The 13259-nt window shown below is 35.7% G+C and overlaps 2 protein-coding genes across 4 annotated transcripts; both read right to left on the bottom strand.

Moving 5' to 3' along the window:
• LOC122721716 lies at positions 1-3848 on the bottom strand. Its single transcript, XM_043950256.1, has 2 exons — positions 1392-3848; positions 1-1316 (listed from the first exon to the last, which is right to left on the bottom strand). Exons 1-2 carry the CDS (start codon positions 1992-1994, stop codon positions 798-800), a joined length of 1122 nt encoding a protein of 373 aa, XP_043806191.1. The 5' UTR covers positions 1995-3848; the 3' UTR covers positions 1-797.
• A 4324-nt stretch (positions 3849-8172) lies between these two features.
• On the bottom strand, positions 8173-10950 carry LOC110599623 (PR5-like receptor kinase). Of its 3 annotated transcripts, XM_021736095.2 has the most exons (4): positions 10173-10949; positions 10013-10049; positions 9876-9905; positions 8173-9477 (listed from the first exon to the last, which is right to left on the bottom strand). In XM_021736095.2, the coding sequence occupies exons 1-4, from the start codon at positions 10656-10658 to the stop codon at positions 8363-8365; spliced, it is 1668 nt and encodes a 555-aa protein (XP_021591787.1). In that variant the 5' UTR covers positions 10659-10949; the 3' UTR covers positions 8173-8362. The 3 variants fall into 3 exon arrangements, with proteins under 3 accessions (XP_021591787.1, XP_021591785.1, XP_021591784.1); XM_021736093.2 differs by having other exon boundaries at positions 10028-10950; XM_021736092.2 differs by having other exon boundaries at positions 10013-10944.
• Between the last annotated feature and the right edge of the window lie 2309 nt (positions 10951-13259).

The raw sequence follows: 13259 nt of genomic DNA on the forward strand, positions 1-13259 counted from the left end.
TAATACCAAACACAACAATCAAATATCATTAAAAGAAAAGTAAATACAACCTACTTTGTAGTTTACTCTACTGAAGGAAAAATAGTCCTTAAAGGACTTACATGTCTAGGGGCATTAACATCTACATTACTTTCTGCACTATCTACATCTACATTCTTTACATTACTGTCTTTGGGAGACCCAACACCTTCTGGCTCGACCCCCCAAGGCCCATAAAAGGCACGACCTCCAGCCCCCGAGACCCATCGTCTCCATCAGCCAGCTCGGCGTCTGCCTCAGAAGGCCCAACTGCAGTATGAGAAGCTCCCTTGGGCAAAGGTCTGTCGTCCTCCCCATAAAGCACCTCCTCACCATCAGAGTCTTCCTCCTTAGCTCGGAGTTCAAACAGCGGGGTAGAGGGAGCGTATCTAGCTGTCCTCAAACCTCTATTATACCCAGAGGCGAACATACGGAGACCTTTATTCCATATGGCAACTTTCATTTCATCAGAGCTTTGGAACTCCGCAAGTCGCTTCTCACAGGCCTCAGCTATCTTGGCTTCAAATTCAGAAGAACTTTTATAATCCTGGAGGCAAGCATCACAGGCCTGCTCGATCTCTTTTTTCAGCTCAGGAGACTCTTTATATTCCATCAGACGCCTCTCACACTCTAGCTGGACCCTGTCTTCAGCAAGTCTGGCATCCTCGAGTAGGGCTGAGCATCTATGCTCCAAAGTCTCAACCTCGTGACAGAGTTGTTGATTAAGAAGTTTAGATTCCTCTGCTGCCGAGGCCAGATCTCTGATGCGATCTGAACTCTTACTCAACTCCTGCTCGAGAACCTCGACCCGAGCTAGGGCCCCCCTCTTTCTGGGCCTTCATCTTGTCAAAACGAGCTTGAGCTCCTTCAAGATCGGCCTTCACGGCATTGCACTGACGCTGGACCTCGTCCCTTTGACTCACAGCCTCATCCTTTTCACGAAGGATCTCCACCATGGAGGACAGCTGCTTCAAGACTTCTTCACAGCGGACCTCAGCGGCAGCTGCCCTCTCGTTAGACTCCTCGAGAATCCTTCGAGTGTGAGATAACTCCACTTCCAAGGACTTGACATGCTCCTGCGCCTCGGCAGCCTTCCCGTCATCCCTTTTTAAGGCCTCCAGTGTTGTATGCAGCTCTATCTGGAGGGAACTGGCATGCTCCCGAGCTGCCGTAAGGTTGCCCCTAGCATCGCTGGTTGCAGACAGATTCTCCTCCAGGCGTGCCTCCTCAATCCGGCGGTCTACAGATTCCTGGAGAGAGTGGTCGCGAGCATCCACCTCCATAAAGAGGCCCATCACCTGATACAAAAAGACAACCATCACGATAAAGAGTTCAAGAAAGCTAACACGAAAATAAAAAGGGAAGTAACTTACCATCAAGAGCATTTCCCTGATTGTATCTCCAAGCTCTCCCCGAGGTCGAGACCGGAAGGCAGCTTGCTCCCTAGTGGAACTGGCTAGAAGACCAGTAAGGGCAAGCAAGCGTGGGTTTGAAGCCTCTATAACACCGCCGAACATCCGCTCCTTAATGATTTCGGCAACTACGCTCGCAGGAGACTGATGAGTGATGTCCTCCGCGTTCAAAATGTCGTTATCAGGGGCAGGCAACAGGGGTACCACAGGAACATCTTTCTTCTTTAGAGGGGGGGAAGCAGGAGCTAATCCCTTGGAAGCTTCCTTTTCCTTTCCAATAGGAGGAAGAGCTGGAGCTGATCCCTTGGAGGCCCTGGATTTCTTCCGAGCAGGAGCTGGGACAGACGTTTCGGGGAGGGCAGGACATTTGTCCCCAACCTTTTCTGTGACTCCTCCGTCATTAGCAGGACCAGATCCAACATTACCGATAGAGGCCCCCTGGACATCTTCGTCAACGAGAATAACCTCCTTGCTCTTCCCTGGAGCTTCCTCTTCAATAATGGGGACCTCAAGCCCCACCTTGGGGACTCCCTCCTTAGCAACAGTGGGGACTTCTGGCCCCATATCAGAAGCGTCCACAGGAGGAATGGCGGGATCCGTCCTCGCCAGCCCGGCGTCCACGGCCACTCTAAAAATAATTCTCGGAGTCTCTTCCGCCCTCCCAGAAGAACGTCGAGGTTGGGGGGCTGGAGAGAACGGGAGAGCCGAGCTCGATCTGCTGCGACTAGAGGGCCGAGACGACTTACTACGTCAGGAGCTTGGTCTAGGAGCTTGTGAGGAAACCGGAGGAGGAGGAGGTCGGATAGCCGGTCTAGAAGAAATAACCTCGGCCACCCTCTGGGTAGCCTCCCTCACAGTTTGCCCAGCCAGGAGGGCATCCAGGGCAATGTCCATGCTCTCCCGAGATAGTAAGAGATTCTTGGGAGGCTTAATTTGATCCATCTTCACCTCGGAGGCTACAAAATTAAAAATCAAAGCAAATCAGAACAGTTCTGAGCAAAGGTCGTGTAAGCAAAAATTAACACAGGAAGATAGAATAAGATACCCGCGTCCTTAATATCCCTAAGGTTGGACGCGAACAAGCATTTTTCGACGTCATACTTCCTATCCACAGAAGTCAGTCGAAGGAACCCGACCTGCTCGGTAAGACCCAACTGGGGCAGGTCATTACAACCCAGAGAGACATGCTTCCAGTCGAGATTGAGCTCCCAAGCCAACCCCGTATTCTTCTTTAACTCCACCACCAGGAACCCCTCTACCCAACCCTTGATGGAGTCTTTATAACCCGTGAAAATGGACAACCCTCCACGAGGGGCAAAGTAATAAAATTTCTGGCTCGCTTTGACTAGCCTGAAGAAACTGACGAACAAGTGAACCGTGGGTGTAAACCCTTAGCTCAGACACACAGACTCAAAGCAAGACATGAAAAGAACGGAGTTAGGGGTTAGCATCCGAGGAGTAATCTCGAAATACTGGAAGACCTCTTTGAAGAAAGGAGAAAAGGGGAAGGACAGACCGTACTCCCTCTGTTTGATAAAGAAAACCAAACTGACGTCCCTTTGAGGGTCGATTAAGCTAGGGGGAGAAGGATCAGGAAGAACGATCCTCTCATTCCGGTAAGGAGCTCGGATGTGGTAAAGAGGGGTATCCAGGTATTCCCTAGAGATAAAACTCCTAATGTTAGACGGGGTGATGCTAGACTCCTGGTGGACGACATCAGGGAGACTAGAGCTATCCATGGTAAGAGAAGAGTCGTACCTGGAAAGTGATTAGGGCAAACGAGCAGAGAAAAGCAAAGAGAGCGATAGAACAGAGAAGAGCCAACGTTCTGGAGAGACTGACGGGAAGTGAAATTTGAAACAATAAAATGCCGAAAAGATGTTCCGAACAGTTTTGTCCTTGGGCGGCGCGGTCATGATGACTCTCGGTATTTACCCCCTCATCAGCTGGATAATAACTGACGAGAAGGTAAAGGGGCAATTGATGACCGCTAGATTTCTTCACTCCAGTCTAAGGCCGAGCCCATTAGGACAGGCCCATTAGGACAGCTCCTAGTCTGAAGGCTTCTAAACTCCTTCCGAGAATCGGGTCCAGCCCAGCTCAAAGACCGGGCCCCAATCGCCTTGTGGGGCCATTCGCCTCGAGCCCAGCTCAGCCCATTCGCCTTGTGGGACCATCCGCATGTGTACCCGGGAAGAATCAGGGGGCCGTTACGCATGGGGCAGAGATTTGATTCCCTCGTACATTCGTATCAACGTAGCAGGGACAGGTGGTCCAATGACACACGTTCTGTTACCCGTCACTAGCTGTAATACCCGGCTAGACTCCGGTATCGGAATTCCTACCGTCCGGTGGAATCTCGGATGTCGGAGACCTCTAGAAGGGTAGAACCATGTTTTTGTAAAATGTTTTCATGTTTTTAATGGTTTTAAGTATGAAATTAAATGAGTTTTGCATGAGAAGTCTTTGGAGGAAAACCCAGGTTCGGCCGCCGAAAGTCAAGTTCGGCCGCCGAACATGCATGCGTTTTGGAGGCACGTTAGGCCCCCGAAAGCATGAGTGGGGGAAGCCCAGGTTCGGCCGCCGAACTCCAAGTTCGGCCGCCGAACCTTGCATGCATGCGGAGGCACCTTCGGCCCCCGAACGTGGCCTGGCCAGCCACCTATAAAAGGGGCACTTAGCCGAAATGGGAGAGTTTTCTCCCATTTTCAGCCACAGCAAGCTTCCGACCTCCCTCTCCCAAATCTTGTGTTTTTCCTTCAATCCCCACCATTTTCTTTGAGTTTTAAGGTTCCACAAAAGTTTTTGAGTGTTTTTAAGCAAGTTTGGAGCTTGGAAGTCTTGGAGCTAAATCCCTCCATTTTCCGAGCTAGGGTCGTTCTTCCTCTCGATCTTCAAGAGGTAAGCTTCGATCTATGCTTCTTTTATGTTTTATGAAAGTTTTATGCAAGTTGATGGGGTAGAATGCATGTTTAGGCTTGTTGTTAGGTTTATGGGTTTATGTTGTGATTTGAACAATGTATGTTGGAAATGTGTTGTTTGAAGTGTTGTAGTTGGGGTATATTATGGTTTGAGACCCCTAGGTGTGATGTATGATGTGTATGCATGTGTAGAAACAAGTTTATGCATGTTTTGAGGCGTTTTGGAGGCTGTGGACACAAGGGAGCCAAGTTTCTGCCCTTCGACAGAAACTCAGGTTCGGCCGCCGAAGTGACTTTCGGCCGCCGAACCCCCTTGTGGAGGCAGTTTCGGCTGCCGAAGCCTGCCCCCGAAACTCAAGTTTCGTCTCTATCTGGGAGGTTCGGCCGCCGAAAGTGCCGCCGAACCTGCATGATTTTCGGCTGCAGAGGGACTTTCGGCCGCCGAACCTGCCGCCGAAAGTGCCCTGTTCAGCCATTTCTTGCATGTTTTCATGTGATGTTTTCAGGATATTTTAGGGGGCTTTTGGGGAGTATTTTAGAGTCATGTTCATGTATGTTTGGTCCCTCATTTGAGTCCACCTGTGTAGGTTCGGACCCGAGGAACCGAGACCCCTAGCAGTGAGCCAGCTGCTTCAGAGTCTCTTCAGAGCTAGCCAGAGGTGAGTGGAATAAACTTTAAGTTTTAAAGCAAATTAATGAAATGTTTTAGCATGATTCAAGCATCATGAATGCCATGAGATATATTAGGTTGTTTGCATTAGAATTCACGAATATGTTGCATTGCATACTTTGTTGTTGATGTGGATGAATGTTGAATGATCCATTAGCCCTTGTATGTCATGATAGCCTATGTGAGACCAGGTGTGCCTGCTACGGCTCTACGCCCCTGGCACTATGACAGATTATGGAAGTCCGGGTGTGCCTGCTACGGCTCTACGCCCCCGGCATGTATAAGTAAGAAAGATAGGGGCTAAATGGTGACAAGTTCATCCTTGTTGTGAAATGTTTGTGTTATGGCGCATACATGAAAGCATGATTTAAATTGATGTTTTATTATTCTGCTCACTGGGCTCTAGTAGCTCACCCCACTCCCTTTATCCCCAGAATTGCAGGTACAGGATAGATCAGGAAGTCGGCTAGAGTGAAGTTAAGTCACGTATGTTGTAATAGATAGTAGTGGACATGAACATGATGTAATGAGTACTTATGAACATGATGTAATGAATGATTTGATGATGTATTGAGGATTATAGTAGTGCTTGACCTAGAGGTGCGTGAATCCCCATTATTTACAGAGTGTTTAATGAGTAATGATGTTAATGACCATGATTATCCAAGCTGATATGTATGACGATGATACCCCGTTGGAGTATTTGATGAGGACTCCAGTGTGGGGTTTATGTATGATTTTGTGCATGCACAGGTTTTGCTTGGATAAGAGAAAAGAAAAATTTTTACAGATCATGTATATGTTGTTATGTATGGGATTCCACAGGTTTACAGGAGGTATGTAGGCTTGCTACGGGTCCCGGCGGCCTTAAGCCGATCTGGATCCTAGCGCCGGTAACGGGTCGGATTTCCGGGTCGTTACACTAGCGGACAAAAGGAAACATATAAAAGGGGGAAATACTCTCCCCTAGAGGGGGACTTTTTGCCAGTTTTACAGAACTCATTGTAAAACTCTATTTTCTGGATCTCAGATCACCCGTATATATAAATTTTATCCAAAATCACAGAGGAGACTTAGCCATTTTGAATATAGAATGAATTATATTAAAAATATATATTTTTTTATATTTATTTTAAAAAATAAATATAAAAATTTCAGAAACGAAATTTTTTTAATATTTACTTGAGACCATAAATATCTTTTGATAATTATTTTAGGCAATAAATATCCAAAAAATTCACATATAAAATATATTTCAGCATTTCACTATGCATAGGAAATATTCAATCAGTATTTCTTGTATATTAAATTTTTAATATTTTTATACTAAATTAAATAAGATATTAAATAAATTTAATTTTTATTTTTTATTGTTTATATTAAATTACGTAGAAATGGTAAATAATATAAAAAATTCCATTATTCTTCCAACCTTTCCCACTTTTATATATACAAATTTTAATGTACGTTTAATATTCGTTATAACATAAACGAATTATATTTATAAATATGTATTTATTATATATATAAAATAATTATTATTTAAAATTTTTATTTATTACTTTTTTATTTTTTCAATATTATTTAATATTTAAATATATTATTTTAGTATTTATATATAATTCAAAATTTAAATTTTTTATTAATATTAAATTAATTTAAATAATGAAATAATTATCTACTTAATTTATCATTCACTATAAATTTAAATTGGATTATAAAATTATCATCTACTTATAAATTTAAATATATATAAATATTAAATTTTATTAACTTTAAACTAATTTAAATAATAAAATCATTATCTACTTAAATTTTAATTACATACTTAAATAAATGTAGATTTTACCTATTATATATTTATAATTAAAATTTTTAAATATTAACTTTCTTATTAAATTCAATAAATTATTTTTATTACAATAAGTAATTTTTTTAATTTAAATTAAAATAATTATTTACTAATTTTAAATTAATTTAGTTAATAAAAAGTATTATTCACTTTAAATTTTCAATATAATAGTTAATAATATAAATAACTTTTTATCTTATAACATAATATTACTAAATTTATTAATATTTTATACTTATCAATATAGGTACTTAATTTAAATAATAACAATTATTTTTACTTTAAAAATAAATGTAATTGTTATAATTAAAAGATCAACGCATTATCTAATAATTTTACATCATCAAAACTTTTATTTTTATATTCTTTTTTATAATTAGTTAATATTTAATTACAATTCTTGATATAATTATTAATAATTAAAACAATCACTTATTATTGAATAATTTAATATTAATAACATTTTAATTTTATATTATTTTTATAATTATTTAATATTTAAATGTGTTATTTCAATAATATTTATATCAAAATTTTGATTTTTTTCTTAAAAGTTAATTTTTTTATATTTTAAATTAATTTAAATGATAAATTCATTAATAGTTAATATATATATATATATATATAAATAAATTACATGTAATTTATTTTCTTCTTTTATTACTTTTATTTTGTTATCATACTTTATTTTTTAAGAAAATATATAATTTTATAGTAATTTTCAATAACCAAGCAAAAAATTAAAAGAATTTAAGTTATATTTTATTTAATAAATTAAAAAAATATTATTTTAAAAAAATACAATCTAACTTTATTTAAAATAAAAAATTAAATAAATATATATATATATATATATTAATAAGAGAAAAAAAATTACAATCATATTATATATTATGATATAATAAATATTTTTGTTAAAAAAAATAATTTGATTTATTTATATTCCTAACTTACACATATGTAGTTTTAAAAACCCATAACTGTTGGACTTAACTTTTGTTCATTTTGATTTATAAATTAATTTATGAATGACTTTGCTTTGATATGTATATATTAGTTTGGTTCAAAATGCAGACTCCAAGTCAATTCAAACCGATCAAAGAATTTATTCTGCACAAGTAAGCTCTTCTCCTATGTTTTTGAAATGATTTTATTTATTAATTTTTTAATAAATCTATTTAATGTATTTTGAAGACTATTTTAATTTTTTAGCATTATGAGTGAATTTAATATTAAAAAATTATTAATTTAATTATATTTAAATTTTTCTAATAAATGTAAATATAATTATTAGATAACTTTTATAAAATTGGAAGAGCCATTAACCAATTATTGTATTATTTTCATGTTTAAGACAGATCTAGAAACGATAACACACTAATAATATGAACAAACTGCCAACTCAACTTGTCAGCAATCTTAGATGAGAATGCAACCAGTTATGGAGACAAACAGTTGCCAGTGGAAAAATCGAAATTTCATAATAGTCCTAAGAATCATAATGTGGTGAGGGCGATGAACTTGCAACTGACCTTGGAGGGGAGAACAAATATGGTTTTGGTGGGATTGGCAGCGAGTCCAGTGTCCCTTGCAGCATTTCTACCACTCTGCTCATCGGCGGCCTATTTGAGGGATCAGTTTGTATGCACCATAAGCTTACCACCACCATTTTTCTTACTAGTTGGTTGTCCTCTGCGTTAGCAGTTCCATCAACTCCAAGCTCTTCTCCTAGCTCCAGACGCTTGAATATCCAATGAGGAAAATATATCTCACTAGTATTATCAACTGAAACACAGATATTCTTTCTTCCTCCAACCATTTCTAACACTAGCATCCCATAGCTATAAACATCAGACTTGTGAGATACCCCTCCAAAATTTCTACAGAATACTTCAGGTGCAATATACCCAGCTGTCCCTCTAGCTCCCATCATCGATATGATACTCTCTTTTCTGGGGCATATTTTAGCTAGTCCAAAATCAGAAATTTTAGGACAGAAAGTTTCGTCTAGAAGAATGTTGTGAGGCTTTATGTCAAAATGTAGAATCCTTGTGTTACAACCTCGGTGCAAGTACTCTAATCCTCGAGCAATGCCAATTGCAATATGGTGTAATGTCTCCCAACCCAATTGACGATCAGCTTTCAAGGGATTTTCTTCGTATATGTACTTTTCAAGAGATCCTTTAGACATGAACTCATAGATTAGAGCTCGTTTGGAATCCTCAAAGCAAAATCCTAAAAGAGTGACAATATTGACGTGGGAAGTCCTACTAATGCTTGCAACCTCGTTTATAAATTCTTCTCCATTTCTCTTGGATTCCTTCAATACCTTCACTGCCACCAGGCGGCCATCAGGTAACTTCCCTTTGTAAACACTTCCATAACCTCCTTGGCCTAGTTTATCATTGAAGGACCCTGTCATTTTCTTAACTTCAGAATATTTGTATCTTTTTGGTGCCAGCACTCCATGGTTCTTAAGAAAAGCCTCAATATTTTGATGGTCTTGTGTGTTCTTCTTCCAATAGAAAATGGAGCAATTGGGCGAAAACTTTATAATAAAGCAACAAAATATAATTAGAAGCACAATTCCGGAAACCGAGAGAGCTGCAACAATGGTCAAAGGAGATTAAAATACTGTAGAAAAAATCATTATAAGAAAAATTGTCCATTGGATGTTGAGAAATATATGCAGAAGCGAAATGGAGATTTTGAAGAAGTCGAATACCTATTCCCTAGTCCTAGTCCTAGCTTCAATCTCGATCTAGCAACAGAGTTCAAAGTAATAATTATGGCGTATATATATGTAAAAGTTGCACATAGAATCGTGTCTAAAGAAATAAGCCTGAGACAACCTTTCTGTCTTTCTAGTCTATCTGGCCGTATGCTGGCAGGAAGAGAGAATTTAGAAGTTCAAACATTAGGAATATGTCGTGATGTAATGCTAGGTAGTTTGCGATGAATGTTGAAAAAAGAATTATTTGAGAAGTGCGAAAGCATATTACCTACTGTTTTCCATGCTCTGCTTCCGGATCCTGAATCAAAAGTACAAATAACTATATTGTTAGTTTAAAGATTACAGAAATGACAAATTCAAATTGGCATATAGAAAAGTGTATAAGAAATATATGCCTGCACGCACCTTTGTGTCCTTGCCCTTTGTGTCCTTGCATTGGATCCTGTAAGCTAACAAGAAGAGAGAAGGTAGAAGTTAAAATTCGGAAAATGTCGTGATCAACATTGGTTATGTTGAGTGGAAGCTGCAGAGTTGAACAATCAAGCAGAGGACTTGGAATACTTGCATTATCCTTGACAGCGTAATAGAATTTGAAGCCACCGCAACTATGAAACCTAAAATTATCAGGATCTCCAGACTCTACAGAGTAGTCGCATTTGTACATGGTTTTTAGACTGGAATTCATTTTAAAAGTAACGTATGGGAGACCGGGAAGACTCAGATTGTTGAAGGATTCACATCTCTTATCATTCAGGCTATGCTGGAGATCCATGTCAATAACCGAAAGCTTAGTAGATAAAGAGCCTACTGGGGAGAAGCTTTCGACTTGATACCGAATTGGATATCCCCTCTCATTCTCAAACTGGATCATCTGCATTTCCTTGCTGCAATCATTCACCACAAGGAGACCGCAGTCCTCATGTCCCTCTATAGTGAAAGGGTATTTGATCGGACCCAGTCTTCCACATTGAACCTCTGTTGGACAAGCCTTGATAAAAGTAAAAACAGGGAGAAACAGAGCAAAGAGAAGAATAAAAGAGAAAGCAGCCATGGCCGGTGGAGTCACCAACAAGGTCTGTGATTCTCTTCATTTAGTCTATACGCTATAATATATGGCTATGGAGATGGTCTTTATCTGCTAAACACGTTAGTTGACTTGACTTGGAAATTTTTACATGGAAGACTTGGGAATTTAGTATATAGACTTTTAGCATGGTGGGATATCCTTGTGAAATTTCGTGCTACGTGTACGTTGGTCCTCCACGACTCAGCTCATTACTTAATCGGAAAATTAGCGAAAATCGTTTTATAATGAGTTTTAACTTTTCAATATTATTTTTATAAAGAATATAAACCAAATTAGAGGGTGATCGTGATGCACTTAAATTTAGAAATAATGTATGAATTCAATCGTAAATTAATTTATAAATTTGTGGTAACTATAAGTTTTATTATGTAAATTAATTGTAGAAATTATATAAATTTTTAAATCATATTCCTATTTTAATTTATTTAATTATATTTCCAAAATTTTCGATAAAAACTTTTCTCTTAACCATTTTACAACTATAAATATCTTAATAGCGTTTTATTAAAAAAATCAACATTTTCCTTTAAATTAACGTTTCTAAAAAATTCTTGTAAAAAATTATTAAAAATTTGATAATACTATTAATATATTGAGAATTAAAATGTTATCGTATATTACATTTATAAATAAAATAGAGATTTTTTTAATGAAATATTAACTTAATTGAAGTTAAATTTGCATATAATTATAAATTTATAATATTTTTGTTGTAGATATTTATAATTTACTAATATTAATCAATTGCACGTTATTTTAACTCGTAAATGATAGTATAATTATTATTTATATCTATTATTTAAAAAAATTAATATATTTATATAATATTTATATAATATTATATAATTATCTTTAATTTTTAATATTATTTTTTTTATATTTACTTTAAGTAATAAGTAATCTTTGATATTCACTTTAAGCAACAAATATTTAAAAAATTCACACATAAAACGTGTTTTAGTATTGTTACTGATAAATTTTTATCAGTATCATAATATTTCTTGTATAGTAATAGGAAATCTTTTTAATATTTGTGATTTTTTATTATTTTTATATTAAATTAAATAGAATATTAAATAAATTTAGCATTTATTTTTTTAAATTAAATTAAATAAAAATGATAAATAAAATAAAAAGAAAAAAAGGCAATGTAAGAAATCTCATTATTCCACCCTCCTTTCCACTTTTATATATACTAATTTTAATCAACATGCCTTACACCTTTAATATTATAATATAAATGAATTATATTTATACGTATTTATTATTTAAAACTTTTATATATTACTTTTTATTTTTTTAATATTATCTAATATTTAAATATGTTATTTTGGTATCTATATATAATTCAAAATTTAAATTTTTATTAATGTAAAATTAATTTAAATAATAAAATAATTATCTACTTAATTTATCATTCACTATAAATTTAAATTCGATTATAAAATTATCATCTATTTATAAATTTAAATATGTACAAATTTTAAATTTTATTAATTTTAAATTAATTTAAATAATAAAATCATTATCTACTTAAATTTTAATTAAATGTTTAGATAAATATAGATTTTACATATTATATATTTATAATTAAAATTTTAAATATTAAATTTTTTATTAAATTTAATAAATTATTTTATAATAAATAATTTAAAACTAATAACATTAGAAATTAATTTTACTTAGCACAATAAATTTATAATAATAATTATTTATAAATATATTAATATTTATATTATTTTAATTTATTTATAAAAATATTTTTTTAATTTTTATTATAAATTACAGCTCACAAATCATTATAATATATATATATATAAATAGCCGCAATAATCGGTAAATAAATTATTGGCATAAAATCTTAATTTACTTGATCAAACTGTAAGATCAGGAATTTAAATTTATCTAGAATATGTAGTGATATATATATATATTTTTTTTAAATTTAATTCATACAGTCTATTAATTTTTAATTTAATATTATAAAATATATTTATAATATATTTCTCAATTGTAATATAACTCTATTACAAAATAATCTTGAATCTTCTTTTTTACTTTTTTTTATAATTGTAATGGATTCAGTTGTGACGAGGCCGTCGCAAAATTTAGCGGGATCGAGTGTAACAGTCAGCTACCTGCTTGACAGAATTGCGGCAGCTGACCGTCCCACATCAGAAGATTTGAAGAAAATAGATTTGTATATAATAGCTAGCACAGAACTACTAAATAACTTGGATTAATTATTTTGGACCAAATGGAAAATGGGTTCAACAGGACCGAACCCTTGGTTATTGTGGTTCACTAAGTACCTCGGGTGGCTCCACCTCGTCTCTCACGGGTAGCCTTTTCCTCGCAGACCCACTAGTTCCGCACAATTTGTCTGACCCAAGTTAGCTCTGATACCAATTGAAACAGCCGGGCCCGAACTGGCTCAAATAACTTTTGGACCCATTTTTCACTTGGTCCAAAATGATTAACCCAAGTTATTTAGTAGTTCTGTGCTAGCTATTATATACAAATCTATTTTCCCAACCCAAAACTATAGATATGGATATGACCAGG

This window comes from Manihot esculenta, chromosome 14, assembly GCF_001659605.2.
Source record: "Manihot esculenta cultivar AM560-2 chromosome 14, M.esculenta_v8, whole genome shotgun sequence".
Classification (NCBI taxonomy): Eukaryota; Viridiplantae; Streptophyta; class Magnoliopsida; order Malpighiales; family Euphorbiaceae; genus Manihot; species Manihot esculenta.

Coding starts and splice junctions, on each gene's coding strand:
- LOC122721716 (XM_043950256.1), bottom strand. CDS start 1,994: ATGGGGCCAGAAGTCCCCACTGTTGCTAAGGAGGGAGTCCCCAAGGTG. Junction 1,317..1,391: donor TCAGGGAAATGCTCTTGATG/GTAAGTTACTTC, acceptor TTTTTGTATCAG/GTGATGGGCCTCTTTATGGA.
- LOC110599623 (XM_021736092.2), bottom strand. CDS start 10,658: ATGGCTGCTTTCTCTTTTATTCTTCTCTTTGCTCTGTTTCTCCCTGTT. Junction 9,906..10,012: donor CAAAGGGCAAGGACACAAAG/GTGCGTGCAGGC, acceptor CTTTTGATTCAG/GATCCGGAAGCAGAGCATGG. Junction 9,478..9,875: donor CAGAGCATGGAAAACAGTAG/GTAATATGCTTT, acceptor CCATTGTTGCAG/CTCTCTCGGTTTCCGGAATT.